Source organism: Sarcophilus harrisii, chromosome 4 (genome assembly GCF_902635505.1).
Source record: "Sarcophilus harrisii chromosome 4, mSarHar1.11, whole genome shotgun sequence".
NCBI lineage: Eukaryota > Metazoa > Chordata > Mammalia > Dasyuromorphia > Dasyuridae > Sarcophilus > Sarcophilus harrisii.
In genome coordinates this window covers 416,640,924-416,664,598 of record NC_045429.1, presented here as the reverse complement: position 1 = coordinate 416,664,598, position 23,675 = coordinate 416,640,924, and the positions used below count along the sequence as shown (strand labels likewise).

Here is a 23,675-nt window from a genome sequence, read left to right as displayed (position 1 = left end):
CTGAGAGTCAGGGAAGAAGCATCCTTGCTCTTCGCAGCTCAGATTCCCATGATGGAAAATGGCAACATTGGCTCCATTCATAGCTTCTTCAAAGGGCTATGAAGAAGCAGTGAAGTTTGAGGAGAGGGGATACATGTTTGCTTTTCCTCCCCCCATCAGCTTTGTTTATTGTTTTGGAATGAGCACTGGATTCTCAGCCGGGGAACTTGGGTCCAAATTTCATCTCTAACACTAACTACCTTCAGGATGATGAACAAATAGCCTGGCCTCTCTATAATCCAATTTCCACACCTTTTTTTCCCTTTATTAAAGCTTTTTATTTTTCAAAACATATGTCTGGACAATTCTTCAGCATGAGCCCTTGCAAAATCTTGTGTTCCAATTTTCTCCACGCCCTCCCCTAGATTTTTCACATCTTTAAAATGGAGATAAAGCATTCAAACTAAATGTTTTGTAAATCTCAAGGAGTATTGAAATGTGAGATGTTAGCATCTTAGAAATGAACTGTTGGGTTTCTCGGCACAAGGGATTGACACCAGTTAGAAATTTTATAAATGGTTGGTGGGAGAACTGCCCTGATCCTTCCTATTTTGAATACCCTTTGAGACCATCTGGTCCAGCCACTGTAACTTAAGTACAAATAAACTGCCCAGGTCATTCAGCCTTTAATAGCAGAGCTAGAATTAGGATTCACATCTCCCGATTCCCAGGCTAATGCCCAGTCTAACACACCTCATTTAGACATTAGACAGAAAAATATTGAAAATGGACCAAAACTACCCAAGTCAAACACAATCCCTAGTCCTGTCCTGCTCCTTAAAAATCTCACTATTCAGACCTCACTTAAAGATTAGAAATAGGAATATGTTATACCATTGCACCACTATCATGCTATTCAAGGAAATATTTATTTGTTGTTTGTTTTCTGTAAGAAAAAGTCTTTATTTGCATGTATTCGGATGCTGAGAAATCAAGGTTACTCTTTCAGAGAGGAAATGGGGGAGGGAGATCTATCTCCTCCAGTGCATATGAGGAGACTCAGAACATAATCAGAGCATCCAAGAGAAGCAGCTGACCTCCCATTCTCAAGGAAAGATTTATTGAGGAACTAACAGCTGCCTGCCTCTTGTACTAGCTACAGAGCCCTTACCCCCACCCTTCAACGGAAGCAGCAGGTGCTATTTCCCAGCTGCTGCTCGGCCCAGGTCCACTTCACTAGCCCTCAGCTTGAAGGAGCCAAGAGCATCAAGCTAGTTTCTGACCCTCTCCTAATGAAAGGTGACCATCCCCAGCCCCCAGCACCAGAACCTCATTACCAGCTGGTAATCCTAAGGCCATCCTCAGTCGAAGCCAGGTAAAAGATAATAGCAATAATATAGCATCCACTACACATTCATTCTCGACTCCTGGCTTTATTTTTGGCTGAAATCTCAAATACCTCTAATTAGGATTTTTTAAAAATGGGAAAATGTACAGGGCCTGAGGAAGCAATGAATGTGAGAGAATGAAACCTTCTGGAGAAGGTTAGGGTAAGAGCAAGAACTTGCAATAAAATAGAAAAAATAAAGGCTTAAGGGCCAGAGGGAGAGGCTGATTTGTAGGCAGCACTAAGCACTTTGCAGAGGAGAATCACCTATCAGGAAATATTGACTCTATGAGTTTGTTTAGCCCTTTTCTCTATGTAATTTACTTTTTAAAAAATCAACCTCTTTATATTCCTATAGCAAAATCTAGATTTCTCCTACATGTTGTGGGTACAAATACCCCCTTCATTTAAAAGAAACCATGAATGTGAGTCTGGTGTAAGTCTGCCTTGGACCTGGGATAAAGGATGAATTGAATGCACTATGATTAAAAGAGCAGAATATTTTGTTTTGTTTTAAAAAGGCAGATTATGTATGGGAAAGGGTAAGGTGAGGAGAAGGGGGGAGAGAGAGTTTGGGTCTTAATTATAACCGAAAGACCTCTGCACCAAACCTTAAGATTTAGTCAGATGGCAGCCTCTCTGAAGGACTGATGTATCACCCCAAAGCATAGCTTCAGGGGAAAGAGAACCTCTGACTACCCAAAGGCACCAGAGAAATCCGGAATGCTTAGCTGTCGGTTTCCTTGGTAGGAGAGGGTGAATATTATATTTTTAGAGACTAACTAAATAGTGATTCAGTATTCCCAGAGTTAAGATTGAGAAAGCAGCATGTAGGTAAATATTTCCAGGGCTTCAATCTAGACTCAACTTCCCATCTGCAAAATGATAAAGCAATCCCTTTACATCTTTAAAATGGCTTACTGAGAGAATTTCTCTGTCCTTTTTCACTTTGAAGCAATAATTCATTCAATCAATCAACAGGGATTTATTAGACACCTCCTAATGTGCCCGCTTTGGGGGATTCAAAGATAAAAGTGCACCTGCATTTGCCTTCAAAGAGCTTACATCCTCCCAAGAAGAGATAGTGTGCACATTGCTTCTCCATTAGTGAAGGCATATACAAAATAGATGCAAGGTTATGGAGGAGGAAGCACGGGGTACTAATAGCAGGTTGTAGGTGGCTCTCAAGCTGAGTCTTAAAGGTAATCCGGAATTGTAAGATAGAATGCATTTCAGGCACACGAGAATGGTGCAAAGGTACAAAAATGGGAAATTTAGCACCTCATTGGCATTAGTAGGCTAGTTTAACTGGACTAGGGGATCATAGAATATCATAATCAGATGGAACCTCAAAAGATCATCACCAGCTCCTTTGTTCTGTAGATAAGGTAGGTATGGGGCCCGAGAGGGAAAACTGTCACAAGGGAAACTGGTTCATCTGCCTCCTAGGTCTGTATTGGTGCTAGGACCTAACCAACAGAAGTTACAATGGTGAAGAGAATAAAATGACACCCTTGTTTCTCAGTCAGAGCAGGTGGGGGCGGAAATGGGGGCGGCTAACGACCTAAAATCTATACCGATTTCCATAACTGTTTTGTGGGTACTAACTCATTCATGTCCCTTTTATTCATTCAGGAAAAATCTTATTAAGCACTCACTATGCTCAAGAATCTATGATAGGGGTTGAGGGCAGATGGGAAGCATGGATAACCAAGAATAAGACTTGATCCCACCGATCTAGTGGGGCAGAGACATGTATAGGAATAGGTAGCAGAGGGACAAAGTGCCATCTTGATTCAGGGGAAGTTGCTTTCCTTTTCTGACCCCATATACAATCTTCTCTCTGGGAGGCTAAAGACATCATCTTTAACAAATATTTACTGAGCATCTAATATGCAGAAGTCGGTTTGCTCGGAGGCTTGAAGCAGACCAAAAAGTCCATGGCAGTTATCCACAATAGAGGGCTCATTTCTGGCTGAGGAGAGTGAAAGGTCAGTTCTATTCAGGGTAGCTAATGTCTGAGGTAGAATTTAAGTGACTTGTCCAGGGTCACCCAGTTGGTAAATGGCTGAGGCTAGTAGGGATGAGGGTGGGGACAGATTCGATGCAAGGGATAGAAAAATGACAAGATCTTGAAACATCGATAAAACTGTAGTTTGAGATCTATAAGAACCCATGTGCCCTTAGAGATAATAGTCATTTAAATATCTTTGGTGCTGAGGGAAGTTCAAGTCTTTGCTTACAGCCCAGGACACTCTCAGATACTCTCATCTCTGTGTCTTAAAGTCCTTCCTTTTCTCCAAGGCCCAGCCAAGGTATCACTCCTCCCTGAAGCGTGGCTCTGCCGACAAGCTCCCCAGGTGAAGGGATATCAGGTATAGTGCATGGCCTGAACCTTCCCACTTCCCACTCATGCAGTGAAGTGGGGGAGACCACTGGATACAGTCAAAAGAACTGGGTTCCCATTAACTGTGGGATCACTTAACTTTTCTGAGTCTGTTTCCTCATCTATAAAATCAAAATAATACTTCACAGGGTTGTTATATAGAAAGTTTTGTGTAAATCTTGACACCTTTTAGAAATGTAAACTGTTAATATGTCCCTCTTGTGTACTAATCTCACTGCCCCATGTATCATCGTTATTTATGTGTCTGTCTTTCTCCTAATTAGAGTATAAGCTTCTTGAGAACAGGATCTATTCATCCATCTGCATTTCTGTTTCTGTATATCTCTCAGTACATAATAGTGAATATAGTAGGCACTTAATAAATGCTTGCTGAATCATAGACTAATTGAATGAATGGTGGTTGAGCTGTGCTCGCTGTATGAGAGGAATCATTACATGTGGAAAGGGACAAGATGGGGCCTTGGTCAAGGTCTTCTCTTGATCCACTGATCCCCACTTTGTTGTTCTGAGATTTAATTGGCTTCTAGGAAAAAAACAAAAGCCTTTGGCTTTTGAAAGGGAGGGAACCAGTGCCACCTAGAGGTGAACAGGCAGACCTCATGTTCAGAGAGATGGGGAGGTGGGGACCTTGGGGTTCATCAATGGACACCCCAAGAGCTTTATTCCCAAGACCACATCAGTGATTCCATATTCAAAAACCTAAGGGAGGATGTTTCTCTTTGGGAAGTGGAGCAGGACACTAAGAAAGGCTAGCCAAACCTCAAGCTAGAGCTGTCCTAAGTCCTGACCTCCCCAAGACTAAGATCATGAAGCTCTAATGTAAGAATAGGGGTGGGGATGGACATGGTAGTCAAGGGAATGGATGCAGATAGAGCAACATCAGTGTCTTAACATTGGGATGAATTGTGCATGCCCAAATGTGATCCATACGAGATGCATGATCCAAGCATGAAGTCTGGGATTTATCTTCCCATAAACAAGTGAGGATCTCAAAGGAGGATTAAAAAAGGTATCATGCAAGAAGGTATCTATCCTAACATAAGGGAATCTCAGAACTTTAGTGCTGTTTTCTACCCCTTATTCAAAAACCTTCCTAAGTAGTTTAAATTTCTCTTTGGTTTTTGCATTATCTAAAGAGAATGATATTAATTTTTCCCAATGTTTTACTAATATATTTTGGTTTTCTATCACAATTATTTCTGGATATACACTGCTCTGAACACACACACACACAGAATCCTCCTTTGAAACAAAACAAAATAAAAATAAAAAACAGTTGAACAATAATCACTAATATACTGAGAAAGTCTAACAATATGTACAATAATCTGCCCATTAGTTCTCTGCTGAGAGGAGTGAGGTATATTTCCATATTTGTTCCCCTAGATTATTTTTTTACAATTAATTAAAATGTGTCTTCCTTTTTTACTGCTTTTTCATTTACATTATGTATTAGGTGATCAAGGTGGTGCTTTTTAGCCAGGTGTGTGCTGGAGTCAACTTGAACCAACTCTTGAGGACTAACAATTGAATTAGAAATCAGGGTTTGACTTATTGTTTAGTTGATCATCTAGACTTTAGAAATTGATGGAGAAAATGTGAATGACGCATATTAAATTTAAATGTGCATTTTGGAGGGCTAGTTATTAAACATTTACCAGTATATCACTGATTCCAGATCTAAAGCCTATCATTGTGTTTGCTGCTTTTGTTTTGTCCCTGATTCCTCTCTGTGCTGTGCTTCTTTCCAGGAGAGTGTGGACTTGGGAGAAATCATGTTTTCCCTCTGCTACCTGCCCACAGCAGGTCGTCTCACCCTAACGGTAATCAAATGCCGTAACCTCAAAGCAATGGACATCACGGGCTACTCAGGTATGGCCCCTTCTTTTATTTCTTGACCACTGGGAATCCTTATAGGGCTGAAAAGATGTTGATGGAGGAGAGAGAGAAGGGCTACATTACCACTTCTCTGAAAGAAAGGGAAGAGAAGAAAAGGAGAAAAAGTGAAGGAAAGGGGAAATAGGAACCCTTGCATTTTGGGTAAGGTCTGTTTTATCACCAAGTCTGCAGGAAGATCATGCATACATTTGCCTTTCCATCCTTAGACCTGCACGACATCCACTCTGCAAATAGGAATAGATTCATACAGAAGTTGTATGTTTTCACTGGAGTTTTTCTGTATGTCTCAGTCTCAACCTCAGGAGAACTATACAGGGCAGCTGTGGCACATATTCCTTCATTTCTTCTTAGGATACTCTTATCTCTGCAGTGACCATCTCAGAGGGACCTTTTATATCAATTATGTTCCCTACCCACAGCAAAGTGTTTTGGAGCAAGAGACAAGAGTTTAGAAAGGGAGGATTAATTGAAGCTCTAGCTACCAGAAGGCAGATGAATCTCTGGCAGTCGTTTTCTGAATCAATTTGAACTATCAGTCTTTGAGAGTTGAAACGGGGTCACTCTACTGAGAATTCCCCCCTGTAGGTTCCCGTCATGAAAGGTAGACATTGGATTAGATGGCCTCTGAAATCCTTAACTAGATTCTAAAAAAGACCAACAGGAAAAATTTCAGTTTGGGGTCACCACATAAGTACCAAGAGCTAGCCACCTTAAACAAGCCCATTCTGATACCTTAAGCTTGATACTTAAAGCCATTTAGGAGTGAATCCCAAACTTGCATGAAACAAAATTTAAGATTTTTTTTTCTTTGCAGAAAAGTGTGCTTAATATAATCCTAGCAGCCAGAGAGAAATAATATCCCAGTTGCCAACATCTGTATTCAGGTGCAGCCTCTGGCATTTGAGAAAAGATAAAGTGTCAGATCTTCAGGGAAAAGAAACTGGGTGTTTATATATAAATATGTAAATACAAACACACACGCAAACACACATAGACATGTGTATATATAATCTTTGGATCACACTGAGATTCTGCTCCCAATCTCTAATGTCTCTGATAGGCTCACACCTCCAGTGGAGGCTGGCGGCCAAAGTCTGCCCCAGATAGTGCCAGCCCAGAAAGACAGCCCTAACACCTCTCCTTTCCCCTACTGCTTCTACCACTCCTAAGACATGGAGAGAAGCTCAGAGAACTACTTCTGGGGTGTGAAAAGGCTCTTAATGCAGCAGCAGCTCTCCTTCCCTGAAAGATATCTAATGTATATTTCATTTTAATATCAAAATAAGTATGTTCCAGGGATGGAAATTCACTGAGGACTCTTGAAGCTGCAGAGGGAAATAGGGTTTTGCTGCCTAAGTCCCTACACCATCTTCCCTGATGTAATTAAATTGATGTGTTGGAAAGCTAGATTGTGATAATGCTACTGAAATAGCTGTAAAAAGCTGTTCCAAATCAGAAGGGTTTTTCTTTTTATATTAAGTTAAGTTCGCTTTTTCCTTCTATACTCACACCTCTTCTCCACCGAGATCTAGGGTCTGGTATTACATTTGGGCTTGATTAAAAAAAATACAGCTCTCCTTATTGTGCCAGGAGTTGGCATTTATATTGAAAAACGAATATACAGAATGGTGCTGGGTCCCAGGAGGCTCCATAGTTGACACTTCTCCTTTTCCTTATGTCAGGGTTCAAAGTAGAAGAATAGGAAGTTTTTAAAAAAAAAGAATACAGTGTTTTGATTTACAGAACCTGATTCTAAATACTGCCTCTGGCATTTACTAAATGTTATGGACAGAGCCCCCATTAACTCTGTTGTTTCTTAAGCAGGCTGCTCATCTCTGTTATGGTTTATGATCAATACGTATGAATCCTAGTAATGGCTCTTGTCATTTTCATGTGTCAAGTCCCCCTCTGGAAGTCTGGTAAAACCTATGGATCCCTTTCCAAAATAATACTTTTAAATAAATATTCCATCGCAATTATATTTTACACAAAATAAAAATTTGTGTAAAAATCTTCTAAACTTAAAATTTTTGATCTCAGGTTATAATTTCTACCTTCCACCTTCTTTCTGTTCACTACTGGTGATGTGATCCCAAAATCCCACTAGAATGAGCTTGAGAGATTTCTGTCCCTGCTACACATATACGTTCAGCCAGAAGCATGAATTGTGGGTCTAGTGAGGGCCAGCTGTTCTGGCCTGTGCCTGCTTTGAGACAAAGTGTGCCCTGGCTTCTAGGCAAGAGGGCGTCTCAGAACATCAGATGCTCAAAAGCTATTATTACCTGTGAGCTTTCCTCCTGTTTCTTCAGCTGCTGAACATAAATAACAATTATAGTGAGACCTGAGACACCTGCATTAGGAGGGACAATGGCTGTTAGTTCACTTGGATGCATGGAAATTTTCAGCGTAGAAAGATGAAATGGAAGGATCCCTGTTGGAAATAAGAGAAGGGATGGGGTAGGTGCGGCAAGAGAAGGCAAAGAGTGATCAAAAGTAGCCATCTGACGTGGCTCTTCTCAATAATGAGATGAGTGAGCCCAGTTCCAGTGATTTTGTAGCGATGAGAACCATCATTCTCAGAGAACTGTGGGAACTGAGTGTGGATCATAAAATAATATGTTCACTTCTTTTGTTTGCTTGAATTTTATTTTCTTTCTCGTTTTTCTTCCTTTTTGATCAGAAAAAAATAGCTATCTGACCACTCAGTGAGCCCCTTGGAAGCAAGGGTTATTCTGGAGGCAGAAGCCAACCTCTTTATCTGACGTAGAATATGCAAGAGATCCCGAAGGAATATGTCTCCCTCATCCTCTCTCTCCCTGAATTACAGAGAGACCTTTGACATTTCCTCCTGGCTGCCCCACTGCCCTTTAGGAAACTGGAAGTAAATTTCAGGGATTCCAAAAGCAGGGCCTCCACTCCCTCTTTTTTAGGCCAAGTAAAAATGTAATTATTGAGGACAATGGACCCCATAATCTTTCTGTCAACCAGGGAAGACAGAAGCAGAGTCCTGCTGGTCCCTGTTCATTTCATTCTGACACATTTATTTCTACTTCTTGGGCTTAAATGGGTTCTATTTTTACCCCTAATCTAAACTCCTTTGGTTAATGGTCCTGGCAAAACCCCCAGAGAACAGGGATCCAAATAGGTAAAAGAAATAAACTGGCTTTGTTCAGCCTCACCACCTTTCTGAGCCTGTGGCAGTAGGCCTTCAGTCAGCCAAGCATGGGGCCAGCAATTAAAGACTCCTGGTTTTCTCCCCTGTCTACCCATGGACAAGACGCTTGACTACTCTTGGACCTGTTTCCCCATTAGTAAAAGCCCATTAAGTTATCTCCCAAGGATGCCAGGAAACTAAAGAGACCCTGTTTATTAAGCACTGAATGCTCCTTGGAGGCAGGTGTTCTGTATAAATACAAGGTGGCGTTATTATTTTTACCAACCCACTGATACCATCTGACAGGTCACAGTAGGTCTTGTGTACAGATTCCTTCTCTGTTCAAATAGGGTTCAGGAACACCTGCTTAACAAGTTTTTTTTCCTTCCCTCCCTTCCCTCCCCCAACATCCCATCCCACTTCCACCATCATCATAGATCCCTATGTCAAAGTGTCCCTGCTCTGTGATGGGCGGAGGCTGAAGAAGAAAAAAACCACCATAAAGAAGAATACACTCAATCCGATCTACAATGAGGCCATCATCTTCGACATTCCACCAGAGAACATGGACCAAGTCAGCCTGCTCATTTCTGTGATGGATTATGATCGGTAGGTAGGAGCCATGGGGGCTATGTCATGAAGGTCTGGGGAAGCCCCCCTTGCCGAATGATATTTTTAAATAAAATACATATGATTGATTACCCAGAAAATTGAAAAATAGTTATCTTTTTAAATTAAGTTCACAGAACCTAGATGAATAAGCTCTGCCCTAAGAAGCTCAGCCAATTTTAGAGTTTCTCAGGCTTATGTTTTGGTGTCCTTACTTTCCGAAAGCCCAGAACCGGACCTTTGTGATACCAAATACATCACTCTAAATGTTCCACTCCAAATGTTCATTCACACATAGACTGCTTGAGCCTTCTGAGATCATTGGTCTGATCAGCAACAGTGACCCCAACATAGTGATTCAGTTTGGTCCTCCTCAAGAACCAAGGACAGCAACCAATCAAGGTGGCAACCTGGACCATGGAGATGTTTCTCAAAGAGAAAAATCAATTTTCTCTTCCTACTATATCATATCCATCAGTGACATCCTCGTTCTTTTCATTTCTTGGGCTGAAAACCATCATGTCTTCTCTAACTCTTCCATCTCTTTTATTGCCATATTTAACATTTTTTCCCCCAAGTCCAGTCTTTATTCCATTCAAAAAATGGATTCCCTGATTCATACCTGCCTTACCATGCCCACTGCTACCTCATACCTATGACCTACCTCATGGCTACATCACATATGTCTTCCACTTCCATTCTTTACATGTTCTGATCTGTCCTGTACACTATATATTACTCTAGCTTAATCTTCCTAACATACTTCTTCCTTCTTATCACCCACCATTCCCTACCCCCAACTTAAGAACCTACAATAGCTCCCGATTTACTACTTCATCAAGCATTTCTGTTTAGTTTGCAAAGTCCTCTTTATCATCTGATCTCATTTTACCCCCTCGACTGTATTTTCTAGCATTTTTAATAAAAGCCTTCTGCTTCAGTCATGAATATACTCACCATGCCCTAAATTCCATACTATTTAGCCATTCCTGAGATCTACTTACCCTTTCCCTTTTATTATTGTTGTTCAGTCATTTTCATCATGTCCAGCTTTCCATGATTCCATTTGAAGTTTTAAGAAAACAAAGCCCCTGGAATGGTTTGCCATTTCCTTCTCCAGCTCATTTTATAGATGAGGAGCAAGTATGTATCTGTAGTATTAAACAAGGTGAAGTGGACTGATCCTAAGTGAGTTGAGCAGAACTAGGAGAACATTGTACACAGTAATAGCAAAATGACGTAAAGATCAACTATGATAAACTTAGCTCTCCTCTGCAATATGTTCATCCAAAACAATTCCAATGGACGAGGGATGGAAAATGGCATCCATATGCAGAGAAACAATTATGGAGACTGAATGCAAATCAAAAAATACTATTTTTACTATTTTTGTTGTTTATTTTTTCTTTCTCATGTTTTTCTCCTTTTTCTTCTGATTTTTCTTTCACAACATGACTAATATCTAAATAAATTTAAAATGATTGTACACGCATAAACTGTGTGTAAGGAAACTGAGCCAAACAGGGTTAAATGACTTGCTCAGAGTCACATAATTAATAAGTGTCTGAGGTCAGATTTGAACTCATGAAGATGCATCTTCCTGACTTCAGGCCCAATGCTCTACTCTACACCACCTTTAATGGCTAATTCAAATCCCATCTATTTATTTTTTTTTTTTTGCCTTCTTCATATCGCCAGTACTTAACATACTGTCTAATACGTGATAGATGCTTAATAAATGTTTGTTGATTGATAGTCTTCAGGAAGTTTTCTATGATTATTCTTTTCAAACTTATCTCTACCTTTTCTAAATTCTAGTTTGGTACCTCACTATTCTCTGTGTTTCATATGTACTAATATTGTTTGCTCAATCTATATAAATTCCTCAGGAATGAGGATTGGATCTTATAATTCTTCCATATCACCAATGTTAGTGAATGCTGAAAACATGGTGGGGATTCAAGAAACTTGTCATTGAAATTAAAAATAAGCACAAGTAAGAGATCAAATTCATTTTAAGTTATTTACTACATATCATTGCATATAATAAGTGATCACTAAATATTTGTTGATTCACTGTTTTGTGAATAAATCACTTTATCTACCACATTATTTATTGCACATGCTACTCTGTCCCTAAAATACCCTAGAAGTGGGTTATGAGCCACACTTAAAAGCTCAATGAGGTATGGGTCAGGCAGGGAGAAAGTATTCCCAGGAGGTTGATTTATTACATTTTTGAAGTCTCCTCTGAGATACCCAAACAATATTGACAAAGTAAAACAACATACAGTTGTCCCTTCTCTATCATGACTTTTCCCGATGAGGTTTCAATATAGCTTGGATCAGGATAAGAAATTAAATGGGAATTTGCGGGGAGTTTTGCAGAAACTCATAGTGATATACAAAGGCCTACAGATGACGTAGAGTTTATGCCCAAATAGTTAACCCAAATTTTATAATACGGTATGGTAAAAATCACATAAAAGAAAAAAGAAAAAATTCAGATTTCTTCTCTTTGAAGAAAGGACCAAAAATTTTTATGTGGATTTCCAGATAACACATGGCATCCCTAACCCCAACAATGTGCAAGGAATAACTATACTCATGATTCCAATTTCCATTCAAGGGTATAGGAGCCCTACAGCTCAACTTCAAAGAACTGCTAAGAAAGCTCCTCAGATCAGCAATGCTCTGTGTTTTATCTCCTTCTCAGAGTGGGTCACAATGAGATCATTGGAGTCTGCCGAGTAGGGATCAGCGCCGAAGGCCTGGGGAGAGACCATTGGAATGAGATGTTGGCTTATCCACGGAAGCCCATTGCACACTGGCATTCCTTGGTGGAGGTAAAGAAATCCTTCAAAGAGGTGGGTCTGGCCCCTCTTGGCCCCTTAGATTGCATGGGTTGTGCATGGCTCATTTGGCTAGAGAATGGCAATCAGCTTTTCTTTAGGTTCAAGACATTTCCTGGGAAGAAAGGCAGTGGAGGGCCATGTGTTGAGGTGTATGGGGTTTTTCCTCCCATCTTTTTTTTTTTGTTTGTTTGATTTCAACTGTTTTGTTTTTAAGGCTTAAAAATGCAAAGAAAAAATAAAGGATGTGCTTTCTTGAGATGAAGGTGAAAAGTCACCTAAAAAAGGTCTTAGAGCAGAAGGGGGTAGGTATGGAAAGCAATTAACATTTTCACAGTGAAAAATAAGTATGAGCCTATAATGTTGTAGTAAGGTAAAAAGAAAGCAGTGAATTTGGAGTTGAATCCCAGCCCTGCTATTTGCTACTTGTCTGACCTTGGGTCACTTGATCTCTCTAGAACTCGGGTTCCTTATTTGTAAGGATCTATATGACCTCAAAGATTCCTTCCAGTTCTAAATCTATGATCCAATAATCCTGTTATATTAATCATTGATATGACTTCAGAAAGTCTTCCTGGGCCTCCCAATCTAACAACAACATGAAGTTGATGGTATAATTTTTCTCCGAAAAAGAGGTCCTAATAGATGGAAAGAAGGGTTCCATTCCTTAACCTATCCCTCAAATATGGAGAGATATTTGATGGCTTTTCAGTCATGATTAATGGCCAATTTGCGTTTGCATTGTGCGTAGGATAAAGGGGACATATTTTGTTCCCCTCAAAAGAAGACAAAACTCTCTCAATCACCACACACACACACACGCACACACACACACACACACAACTGCATAATTCAACATCATGAGCTACATCGTTAAAGGAGGCAGAATAACAGAGAGGGAGAGAAAAGCTACAAGACTTGAAGAATGGGAAGTTAAATCCCAGATAGGAAATTCCCACTAAATAGAAAAGAAGGTCCCTGGGATCAATTTATCTTTTGGCAGTTTTACAGCTTTGGGAATCATGAAAAACTCCCTTCCTAGAGACATCTTGTTTCTCACAGTCACCAGGGAGAGAAATGCAAGTCAATAAGCCGCATCACAAATGGAGCTTCCCTCATGGTATTTAGGTAGCCCTCAGGCCAAGGCCTTAAGATCAAGTTCTAATAATAGCAAATGAGGTGTCTCTCATATTTGGAGGGGGAAAAGAACACTAGGATCTAAAAAGCAAGACTCCTGGGCTTTAGTGCTGGCTCTGCCCCCTCATTCATTTCTTTGGTCAAGTCTCTTAAGGTTAGATTTTTTTTTCCACCTAAGAAATTAATTGAGAGGGGAAAAAGAAATTAACTGAATTTGACTAGATACTTCTCAGACAATCATCCTTCCACTAACCCCTAGACTATGATTTCTCTTTAGGAATACCAACTTCCTTCTTCATTCACTTAGAGAGGTTGAAACGTCCTAAAGCCTTTGGGCAATAAAACCTGCAAAAGAAATATGGTGGAAGCTGGTCCTCTTCATTTCAAGGAGAGGATGAATGGCCCCTTGTCGGGGATGTTGCCTAGTAGAGTCCATACTTGGAGGTCCTTCCCAACTTTGAGGTTCTGGGATTCCCCCAGATTCATAAAAACTTTGTTTCCTCATCTTGGTTAGACTTCAGATCTGGGAAAATTCTGGATAAATACATCACATCTGTCAATCCAACAACACCTTCCCCCATAAGAAAAAGGAAAGAAGCAAAAGAAATCTCTGGCAACGTAATCCTCCAACTATCCTTGATTTGAAACCCCAAAAGCCATTTCCTTTCTCCACCTGGTTCAATGGGAACAGGGCTGACAGTAGAACACCCTCCTTGAGATGCTATTGTTGTGTACAGCTTGTTCGTATCAGGAGGATTTCACTGAGATAACTTGAAGGAGGGCTTCCAGATTTGGCAATAAATGGGGAAAATAGGGAAGGCAGGTGGGGAGCTAATTGATTCTCTCTCTTTTTGTAAAGCATGCCTGATCTGATTGCCTTTTGGATTTTCCAAGAGGGAATAAGGCAGGAGGAACAAAGTGTTTCTCATTCTAGTGTACTTGGGTTTGCCTGATGTCCCCATATATACGTTGTCAGTCTTTGGCAGAGCAGTGTTTCCACTGTCTGGAGTCCCTTCCATGCAGGAAGACTCTCATCCCACAAATGCATCTTCCTTCCTCTTTTCATCCTCCTGTAGGTGCTACCCTCTCTCTCAGCAAAGTGTGTGAGACTCTCCTGATCAGCATCTTTCACTTAAGCATCAAATGATGTGACTGAGGTCGTAGATTCCCCACTGTCTCCCTATTCCGGAGATAATTAAAGACAGATTAGGTACCTCTATGTCTGGAATGGTTTAGGGATGTCCTTTCCAAGAGCAATGGTATCCTCTTCTTTGCTTTGCCGCTAAAGAGCTGGGTAAGTTTGGACAAATTCTTGAACCTCTCTGAGCCTCCTGGTTCCTCAGCTGTGAAAATGAGGGCACTAAAATCTTTAAGGTCTCTTTCAGGTCTAAGCATCTGTAATTCTACATACCCGGTATCCATAGGATTCTAAAATCAGCCCTGTGAGTAAATATTCTATAAATGCCAATCTTCTGTATCCTAGCTGTCAGGCTGAGATTATCCATGGTACATTGTAAAACAATGGCTTTTGAAGAGGTCAGAATTTGGTAGTGCTACAGGAGAGATATTTGACCCCAGAGGCTCTTCCTTTCATGATGAATGAAAAGTAATTAAGTCAAATAATTGAGTTTAATTGCATTTATTTGAGAACTTGGTTGAAGGAATTCACACAGAAAGAAAAAAAGGAAGGAAAGAAGGAAAGAAAAAGGGAAGGAAAAAAAAGATGAAATAAACCCAAGATCTTAGAAATGAATATTTTATGAGACAATAAAAGGAAAGCAATAGTATAGAAGAGGGAAAGGAGAATAAATTGATTGTATCTTATGAGTTTACTTTTTTTCTTTGCCCTCTTACACTCAGCTTCCAAGACCTCTCTCCCACCCTCCTGCCCCCTAGGAGTCATTCCATATTTCTTTCCAATTGATAATCATTTCCCTGCTTCAAAAAAGCTGAAAAAAATGTTATATTTAATAGCAAAGAGGATTTCTCTGATATTCATTTGCATGAAATTCCCACCCACATTTCTGCACCTGGTAGTTGGAGGTTCTTTGTTTAAAAAAAAAAAAAACACCTAAAACATCAGCTTGGTAGTAATAATTCTTCTGTGTTCCTGTGGTTCAAAGTCCTTTGCTGTTGATTATCACCTCCAATGCCCTTGGAGTCATCCCAAAGAGAAGCCTTACCTGTGAATCAAGACCCCTGGTTCTGGCTCCTCCCTCCCTCCTGACTTCCTGGACCATTTTACATGAGTGTTCACTTCTCACATCTCCTGCTTCTCCATTTGTAAGATGAAGAAAATGGTCTTTATTTCCTAGTTTGTGGGAAGATAAATGAGATAGTATCTAAGAAGCACTCTCTATTTATATAGCACCTTTCTTAGAGGAGCTTAGAATGCTGTGATTATTTTTTTCCCTAATGAGAATGGAGGGCACCATCCTTGCTTGCTTGTTTTGAGCATAAAATAATGTTGAGGGGGAACAAATTATCTGGAAAAGACATTTTTCCCCTGCTGGGAATTTTTCATGAATAAAAATTAATTAAATCACAGCTATCCCTCCCTTCTCCCACAGCAGCAGCTGCCGCTGCTGTGGCTACCACTGCTACCATCCCCTTCCTCCCATTTCCAGCCCAAACATAAAGTCTCAGCCATAACAGCAAATGTCTAGATCAACTCAATGGCCTCCTCCGGAAGACCAAGTTCAGATCATCAGCCAGGGGCAATTGTCCCTGTTGGAGTCTGACCCATTTTAGGCCAAACAAAAGGCCGCTTGCTCAAATTGCCATAATCCTTGCACAATTATTTCATGTGGGTACATGCTGGGAGCTACTTCTTCACCATTTCTGAATCTCTAGGAGCATCCTCCCTGAATCAGTCATTGACTTTGCCATTGTCCAGAAAATCTCAATCCTTTCTTTGTTGGAAAAAACCCCGACAACAATACCAAACAAGAAATAGCAAGGGAATCATCAGCCCATCCCTATTATCCCTAGCTGGACAATTAAACCCAATGTGACTTCTCTTTAACAGCATGGAAGGTACCTCCGTGGCTATTTCAATTCCCCTTCCTCTTGCCTGGTCTATCAATCAAACAGTGGATTAAGTAGCATTGCTTACCTAGGGAGAAGACAGTAATTTCAATATACCTTTCACCAACATTAAAGGCTGTTATAGGAAGAAAAGAAAAAACATTAGAGGTCTTAAAATGTGTTTTAAGTGCAAGGGGTAATAGAGGCAATCCTATTTCACCTCTTGGTGAATGAAGCACGTGAGTCAGATTTCACAATGGGCACATGGAGCCCTCAGCAACCAGACAATTTATTTATCTAAAATATTTCACCAGGGAAACCCTCGATTGTGATTTCATTCATGTGGATGCTGCAAGCAGAGACTGTCACCTGGAGTTAGGAGTAAGTACCACCGGGGTGGGCCCAACAAGACTGGGCTTCTTGGTATATTTTTAGTCTTCTTGGCCTTGAATAGAGATAGTGATGAAGTGGAGGGAGTACTGGTTTGGGAGTCAGGAAACTCAGATTGTAGTCCTAATTTTGTTTCTAACTAGCTGCATGAGCTTGAGGAAGTCACTTATCTTTACTAAGATCTTTAGCATTAGATAGCCCCCTTTTCCAGACCCTTTCAGCTCTAACATCCCTTAAGTAATACTTATTCAACACTATGACTTCAAAAGATTTAGAATCTGGAAATAAACTGAGATGATATTGTAGAGAAGACAAAGTCCCAAGATGCTGGTGTCCTACTCTATACCAATCCAGTCAGTCTTACAGCCTTGTGCTTTTAGGTTGTAGGATTAGTGGTCATTACTGATTGTCTACCCAGCACCCCATTATCACCCAGGAGCTTTATGCTGGTCTGTCCTTGTGATACCCCGAGAACTGGGAAAACCTAAGCCTTGCATGACAAGATCATTGAGTCCACAGTCCTACTCTTAAAGGAAGAACTCAATAGTCTCAGTGGCTTTGGGGTCTGGGGTCCTAATTTGGGGAAGCTTGTCACCATCTCATGGGTGAGTTCATCTGTCAATTTTGCTCAGAGACTAGTAGTCCACTCCTTAGGAAGCTTGGCCCTAGTATTTGGAGATGATGGACTATATCCAGAGAAAACCACTTACTGTCACCAGGTAAGAAGAAGAAAATGAGAAGAAGAGAATGGACACTTGGGTCACTAAGGACTCATCACCCTGAGAAGCTTCTATCTCCCTAGGAGATTCCAGCAACTCTAGATTTTACCCCTAGGGAATTTGCTCAAAAACACAGCCTATATCCTTGAATTCATCATCATTTCCACCTTCTTGCTGTAGATAATAAGACAAGATGGTATAATCAGGGCACTGCAGGGAAAACAAGAGATACCACAGTTTGGGAGAAAGCCAGTGTTTTGAGATGGAAAGATTTAAAGTCAGAGGACTTTGATTCTGCTGCTTAATACTTAAGTGATCTAAGGCAAATCATTCATCTTCTCTGGACCTCAGTTTCCTCATCTATTATGTGAGAAATTTGGACTAACTGGTCCCTAAGGTCCCTTTCAGCTCTATGAGTGGGGCTCAGACAAAAATCACTTTGGAATGATAAGGGTTTCCAGGCAAATCAGAATTAAGCCATTAAGTCAGATCCTTGACAGTAAGACATGATTGCATCTGTGAGTTGACTTTTAGTTTAAGGAATGGTTAAATCATGTAGAACCAAAGTCCATCCATCTTCATTTCCACCCCTCAACTCATCATAACCGTCACGCTCTGCAGAGAGATGAGTCAGCTGTGTGTTGCGCGTATGTGTTTGTGTGTTGGGGAAATGGTGGGGAAGGTGGTGGATAGAGAGAAAAAGGGGGAAATTTTTGTGGGAGGCAGTGAATGGGGACTGACTCCTGAAAGAGACTGGGGGAGGGACTGAAAGATGAAAACCTAGAACAATTTCCAGTCAGCATCTCCTCCCATTTCTTTTTGCTTCCTGTCCTTAAATTGTCTATGGCCTCCTGGGTTAGTTTTAACTATCCAAGGCAGTGTAAATGAAGACTAAAACAGAAGTGTAGAATCAGAACCCAGAGCAGAGCAATCTTAGTTCTTAAGACAAATTGCTAATAATTCACAATTGCGGGTTCCTGACAGTAAGGGCTGCCTTTTTGGCCACCTGCATAATCCGATTTTCAGCTTGAAAAATGACTGAACGTCTCAGGCGCAGGACCTCATTAAAACACATGCGTACACAAACAAACAATAGAAAATGAGAGCATTAATTACTTTTTCTGTAAGTCTTTTTTTTTTAATCAGGTATCTGAAAATGGAACAGTAAAGCTGTTTCCTTTACTTCTCTGCATGGCCTGCAGCAAAATTCAGGAAAGCTTATAAAAGCTGGGAAAGGTGAATTCAGTGCATGAGGACCCAATAACTGCTGGGCATATATTAAAAAGATCAAATCCCTTGACAGTAATCTGCCTCCAGTCTTCCTGGTATGAGAATAATAACAAGACCTTCTTGTTTTTCTCCAGTGGCAGGGCCGAGCTGCAAGCTTTGACAGCCAGGGTTCCTGCCCATCTCCAAAACCTCCTCCAACACCGTGAGATGCATGGCCATGGAACACCAACGGGACTAAGCGATGTTATTTTTGCCCTTGTTCAACAGTCTAAGTGCAGGCGTTACCCTGCAGCAGCCGCCAGTCACTCACTCCAGAGTCTTAAATGTTCCTGCCGTAGGTCAAGGCTGAGAAATTTCTTGTGTGGTCAGATTTGTCTTAGTCTTTTCTGTCTCCCAAGGTGATTTTTTCATTTGTTTATTCGTTGGGGTTTTTGTTGTCGTTGTTGTTTTGTCGATGTTGTGGTGGTTTTCACTTTTCCAGATTTGCAATCGAGAAAAAGATGAGGGGCAAAGAAGGGGGAATAAAGGGCAGAGTGCCCCAAGATTTGTCAAATAAAGTTTAGATTAGTAGTGTTTTCTGTGGAGGTGGTGAAGCTTTGAAATTCTGAGCCTCCACCAAGGTCACCCCACTCCTGAAGAGGAAGGAATCTGAGCTGGGCTAGCCCTTTCATTTTCAGAATTCCCTACCAAGGGGACCACTTTTATAGCCAGTGTTGGGTGACCTTGACTCATCCAAACCCTTGGCTGACTAGTATTTATAAAATTGAGATTTGGATTTTAAAAGTATAATCATTTTGAAATTTTGACCAAATTTGAGTAGGGGGGAGGTGAGATTTGTATAGGGGGGAGGGGAGTCCCCAAGTGTGTTTTTTCGCATGAATTGAAATAAGTTGCCTTTTTGAGAAAGCAGAAATGTTTTCTGAGGGAAGAGTTTTGCTGAAGCCAAACACGCCGAATGTTTCCTGGATCCCAGCAGCTAATGGTGACATTTGTTTGCAAACGGGAGCTTTGTTCTCAAAATACCCCTAATTATGAAGAAAGAAAGGCATATATAACATATGTTTGGGAATGATTCGCAGTAATATATAGTTTTCAAATTTCCATGAGATACCAAACAGCTGCTGAAAACATTCAAATGGGCCAAAAGGAAACCCCGATAAAAGATGAATTTCCGAATAGTAAGTTTTGGGATCTGGGGTACCACCCTCTCTCCATCTTGCCGCGGGACCCATATTTTCTACTGAAGTCATCAGTTAATCTGCTTTGGCAAACTATGGACTTTGGAGATACTTTTCATCTTCAACTTTAATTCTGTAAATTGCTAAGTACTTTTGTGTTATTTGTTTCCATATTAATAAATGGGTTTTCTTTAGCTATCTACTTTAGGTCAGATTCAAGGGAAAAGTTGATAATCTTCTGTACCCACATTTCTGTTAAGTCTGAGTTAGTGGTGGATTTGGAGCCCACGGCGAATCTCCATGCCAGATCAGAGCTCACTACTGCAAAAATTGGAAAATCAACGTATTTAGGGCTTACCAGGGCTGAGCTAGAGAGGCCCATTATCAACCAATGGAAGGTCAAATACATAAAACCCATTCACCAACCTTGTGTCTCACTCTTTATACATGTTACATGCTACTAGAGCTGTAAATCAATAAAGTAACCCTTGTTTTAAACTGAAATAACAGGTTTCTCTTTTGGAATCCCTTTGGAAAGTGTCCTTCATTTCTGAGACTGTGCCAGAAAGTACGTCACCTAAAGTTAGGGGGGGCATTGGAGCACAGATTTAGAGTTGTTGGGGACCTGAAAATATTTCATTCAACTCCCTTCGGTTTACAGATGAGGAAAATGAGGTAGGTGAATGAAAAATTATTCAGTTGAAAAAAATTAGATGTAGATAAGTTCAAACTTCCCCTGCCCCTAGACTAGGAAAGGTGGGGGATATGTTATGCACTAACAAATCAAAGTTCCCCTTTGTAGTTAACCTCTGGTTGAACAGCAAGGAGATAAGTCTATGGCTGGATTACTGCTATAACCGAAGTCATGAGTGGTGAGGGACCAGTTGTTTTAAGTTAGTTCCCTACCGCTAAGATGTAAACTTTAAAGCCAGATGTTTTAAATGAGCTGACAAGTAACCAACACTCAGTATCAACAACATTATCTCTCTGAGGCAGAATGAAGTCCCTTGGTCACACAAGACACAGCAATGGTTCCAAAAACCCAACACTCCTGGAAAACACAACTCTTTTTGGTAATGATCCCTAATGTTCCCTAATGTTCTCCCAACCCTCACAGGCAGGTGACAATCACTGGTTTTAACCTCAGTCCTTTTAGGAAAGGAGTTGAGTTTGGTGTTTTGAGATGAAATATTTCAATCTTTACCAAGCTCTTGATTCCTTAGTGGACTAGGTAATACCTATCCTCCATCTTCCTTCCTGTGGATTTGTCGAGTTCAAAATAAACAGGTTAGAAACAGCTCCAAGAATCATTCGGAGAACTAAGCTAAGAGCCCTTATTCCTTTCTCCAAACTAGAGGACTGAGCCTTTGTGCAGAAAACGCCCCCTCTTGCCTCCTCCTCCCCTCCCAAGCCCTCCATTATTAATTACATGATCATTTATAAAATATATCATCAATCATTTCTTTTTTTGTTTGTTTTTTGCTGAGACAATTGGAGTTAAGTGACTTACCCAGAGTCACACAGCTAGAAAATGTTAAGTGTTTAAGACCAGATTTGAACTCAGGTCCTCCTGACTTCAGGGCTAGTGCTCTATCTACTTATCATCAATCATTTCTTTGAGTCTTTCTAACTCCATCACTACTAAGAGTTTTAATTTAATTAAGGTGCCATCTCTTGCTTTTATTTTTCTGGCCATTTTATATACAAATGGTTTAAAAGTCAGTAGGTGGACAAGACCATATACAGGACAAGGGAAATCTTGTTATTTTTAATCTTTATTTCGGAGAAGTTACTACTCAGACCATATGCAGAAGGACTGGGATTTTTTTTTCTCTTTTTTTTTGGTTCTGGTAACACCTGTACAATGCCACAGCTCTCAGACTCACCTGCATATTTTAAAGTATTGCTCACAGGAGCACTTTCACTTTGTGGGACCCTGCTGTTTCCTCAGCTGTTTAGCTCAACAAACAGGCCCCTCCAGATGCCAAGCACTCCCCAGAGGAAAAGACTCAAATACTCTGCATCTGTAAGATGTGATACTTTTTCTACTCCGAGAAAGAGGATCCTATTTTCTCTCTCAAAGCCTTCAGCAGCAATGTGGAAACTGATGACAATCTAGAGGAACGAGACAGAGAGGAGAAAATAAGAGAACTCAAACATCATTCCACTCACACCTAACTTTTAATTAATTTAGCAGTAAATATACTATGCAGAGAATTGAGAGAAACATGCATTTGGGTACATCTGCCTTCAAATTACAAGAAGATATTGAAGAAATTGAACTAATAAATTATCTTCATTGTCTGAAATAGCAGTTCTCAAATTATGGCCCAGGGACCCCTGGGCATCCCCAAGACCCTTTCAGGAAGTGCTTAAGTCCAGAGTTCAAAACTAATTTCTTAATAATGCTAAGATGTTTTAATTTCTATTATGGTAATTATTGATCAATATTACCCACATGAACAAAAGCTCTTCAGGGGGATCCTCAATGACTTTTAAGATTTAAGATTAAAAAGGGGTCTGAGACCATAAAGCTTGAGAACCACTGATATGAAGAAACATCTTAATAATAGGACCTATTTATGATAGTCACAGCTCTGTCCAGTGGGGAATTCACTGAAATTTTGGCCAAAAAAATTGTTGGATACAACATAAACTTTGTGGATCAACAGAAGCCAGAAATGAACGAATGGCTAATTTCCCAAATCTAATCAAAAGGGGCAAGCTCCTGATAAAAATCACATTAATCATGATGTAGATGTTCCAAGTTTTAAGTAAACCTAATAGGTAACGATTCTGATCAATAAAATCAATAAATTAAGAGACCCTAATTTGATTTATCTGCTGATGCATCACAGTAAACTCCACTGTCTTCAATACTTAAATAGATCTGTGATCGTATCAATATTCCCACAGAAGAGATAGAAACTCATCCATTCTCAATCACATCTTCCATTATACCTTCAATAGAGAGCTCACTCAGTATACCAGAAGCCTTCTTTGAGCTCTTTTGAGATGGGAGCAGAGTTTCTCTAGGGATATATCAACTGGATCAATGCAGTAAGATGGTTTCGGCAAAGTGTCAACAGTTATATTAACATTTGCAGACTGTATGGAAACTATCACTCTTAGTTTCATCTTCCTCTGCCCCTTTTTCTATCATTCCATAGCCGCTGCGAAAATAGGTAGAGTGGCCATACAGTATTGAAGACTATTGAAAATTAATCCCCTATGGATCAAAACCTACCAATGAGCTTCTCTCTACTTTGGCTGGCTCTTGGACAGCAGGCACTCTGTTACTACAGCCAAACTGGGAGCCTTTCTGGTTTAATCAGACCTGTTAGGGATTGGTTTTGTTGGTCTAGTCCAGTGGTTCTTAAACTTTTGTTTTCAGTATCTTTATCCTATTAAAAATTATTGAGGATCTCTCCAAAGAGTTTTTGTTTATCTGGATTATATGTATAGACATTTACCATATTGGAAATAAAACCTATTTTTGAATTTGTAGACCCTCTAAAAGGGTTTCAGAGATCCCCAGGATTTTCTAGACCATACTTTGAGAACCACTGGTAGTCTTTAAGATTTAGAAGACTTAATTGATGGTCCCATATACATAGACTGATGAATTATCACATGTACGTACAGATGCATAGGACACCTTCAATACACTACATAAGTGTGGACTTCTGCCCCTCACCTTGACATAA

The 23,675-nt window shown here is 40.3% G+C and overlaps 1 protein-coding gene across 7 annotated transcripts in view; it reads left to right on the top strand.

The window, feature by feature from the left end:
• Positions 1-20,472, top strand: part of SYT6 (synaptotagmin 6) — a 68,649-nt gene extending 48,177 nt beyond the window's left edge. For 3 of the 7 annotated variants that reach the window (XM_031967333.1, XM_031967332.1, XM_031967336.1), the window contains exons 4-7: positions 5,525-5,645; positions 9,264-9,435; positions 12,152-12,302; positions 18,925-20,472. In XM_031967333.1, coding sequence (XP_031823193.1) covers positions 5,525-5,645; positions 9,264-9,435; positions 12,152-12,302; positions 18,925-18,996 — 516 coding nt within the window. In that variant the 3' untranslated portion in view covers positions 18,997-20,472. Of the gene's footprint in view, positions 1-5,524; positions 5,646-9,263; positions 9,436-12,151; positions 12,303-16,765; positions 16,833-18,924 lie in introns of all 7 variants that reach the window. The other 4 variants (XM_031967335.1, XM_031967338.1, XM_031967334.1 and 1 more) reach the window with 2 other exon arrangements.
• Positions 20,473-23,675: the final 3,203 nt, after the last annotated feature.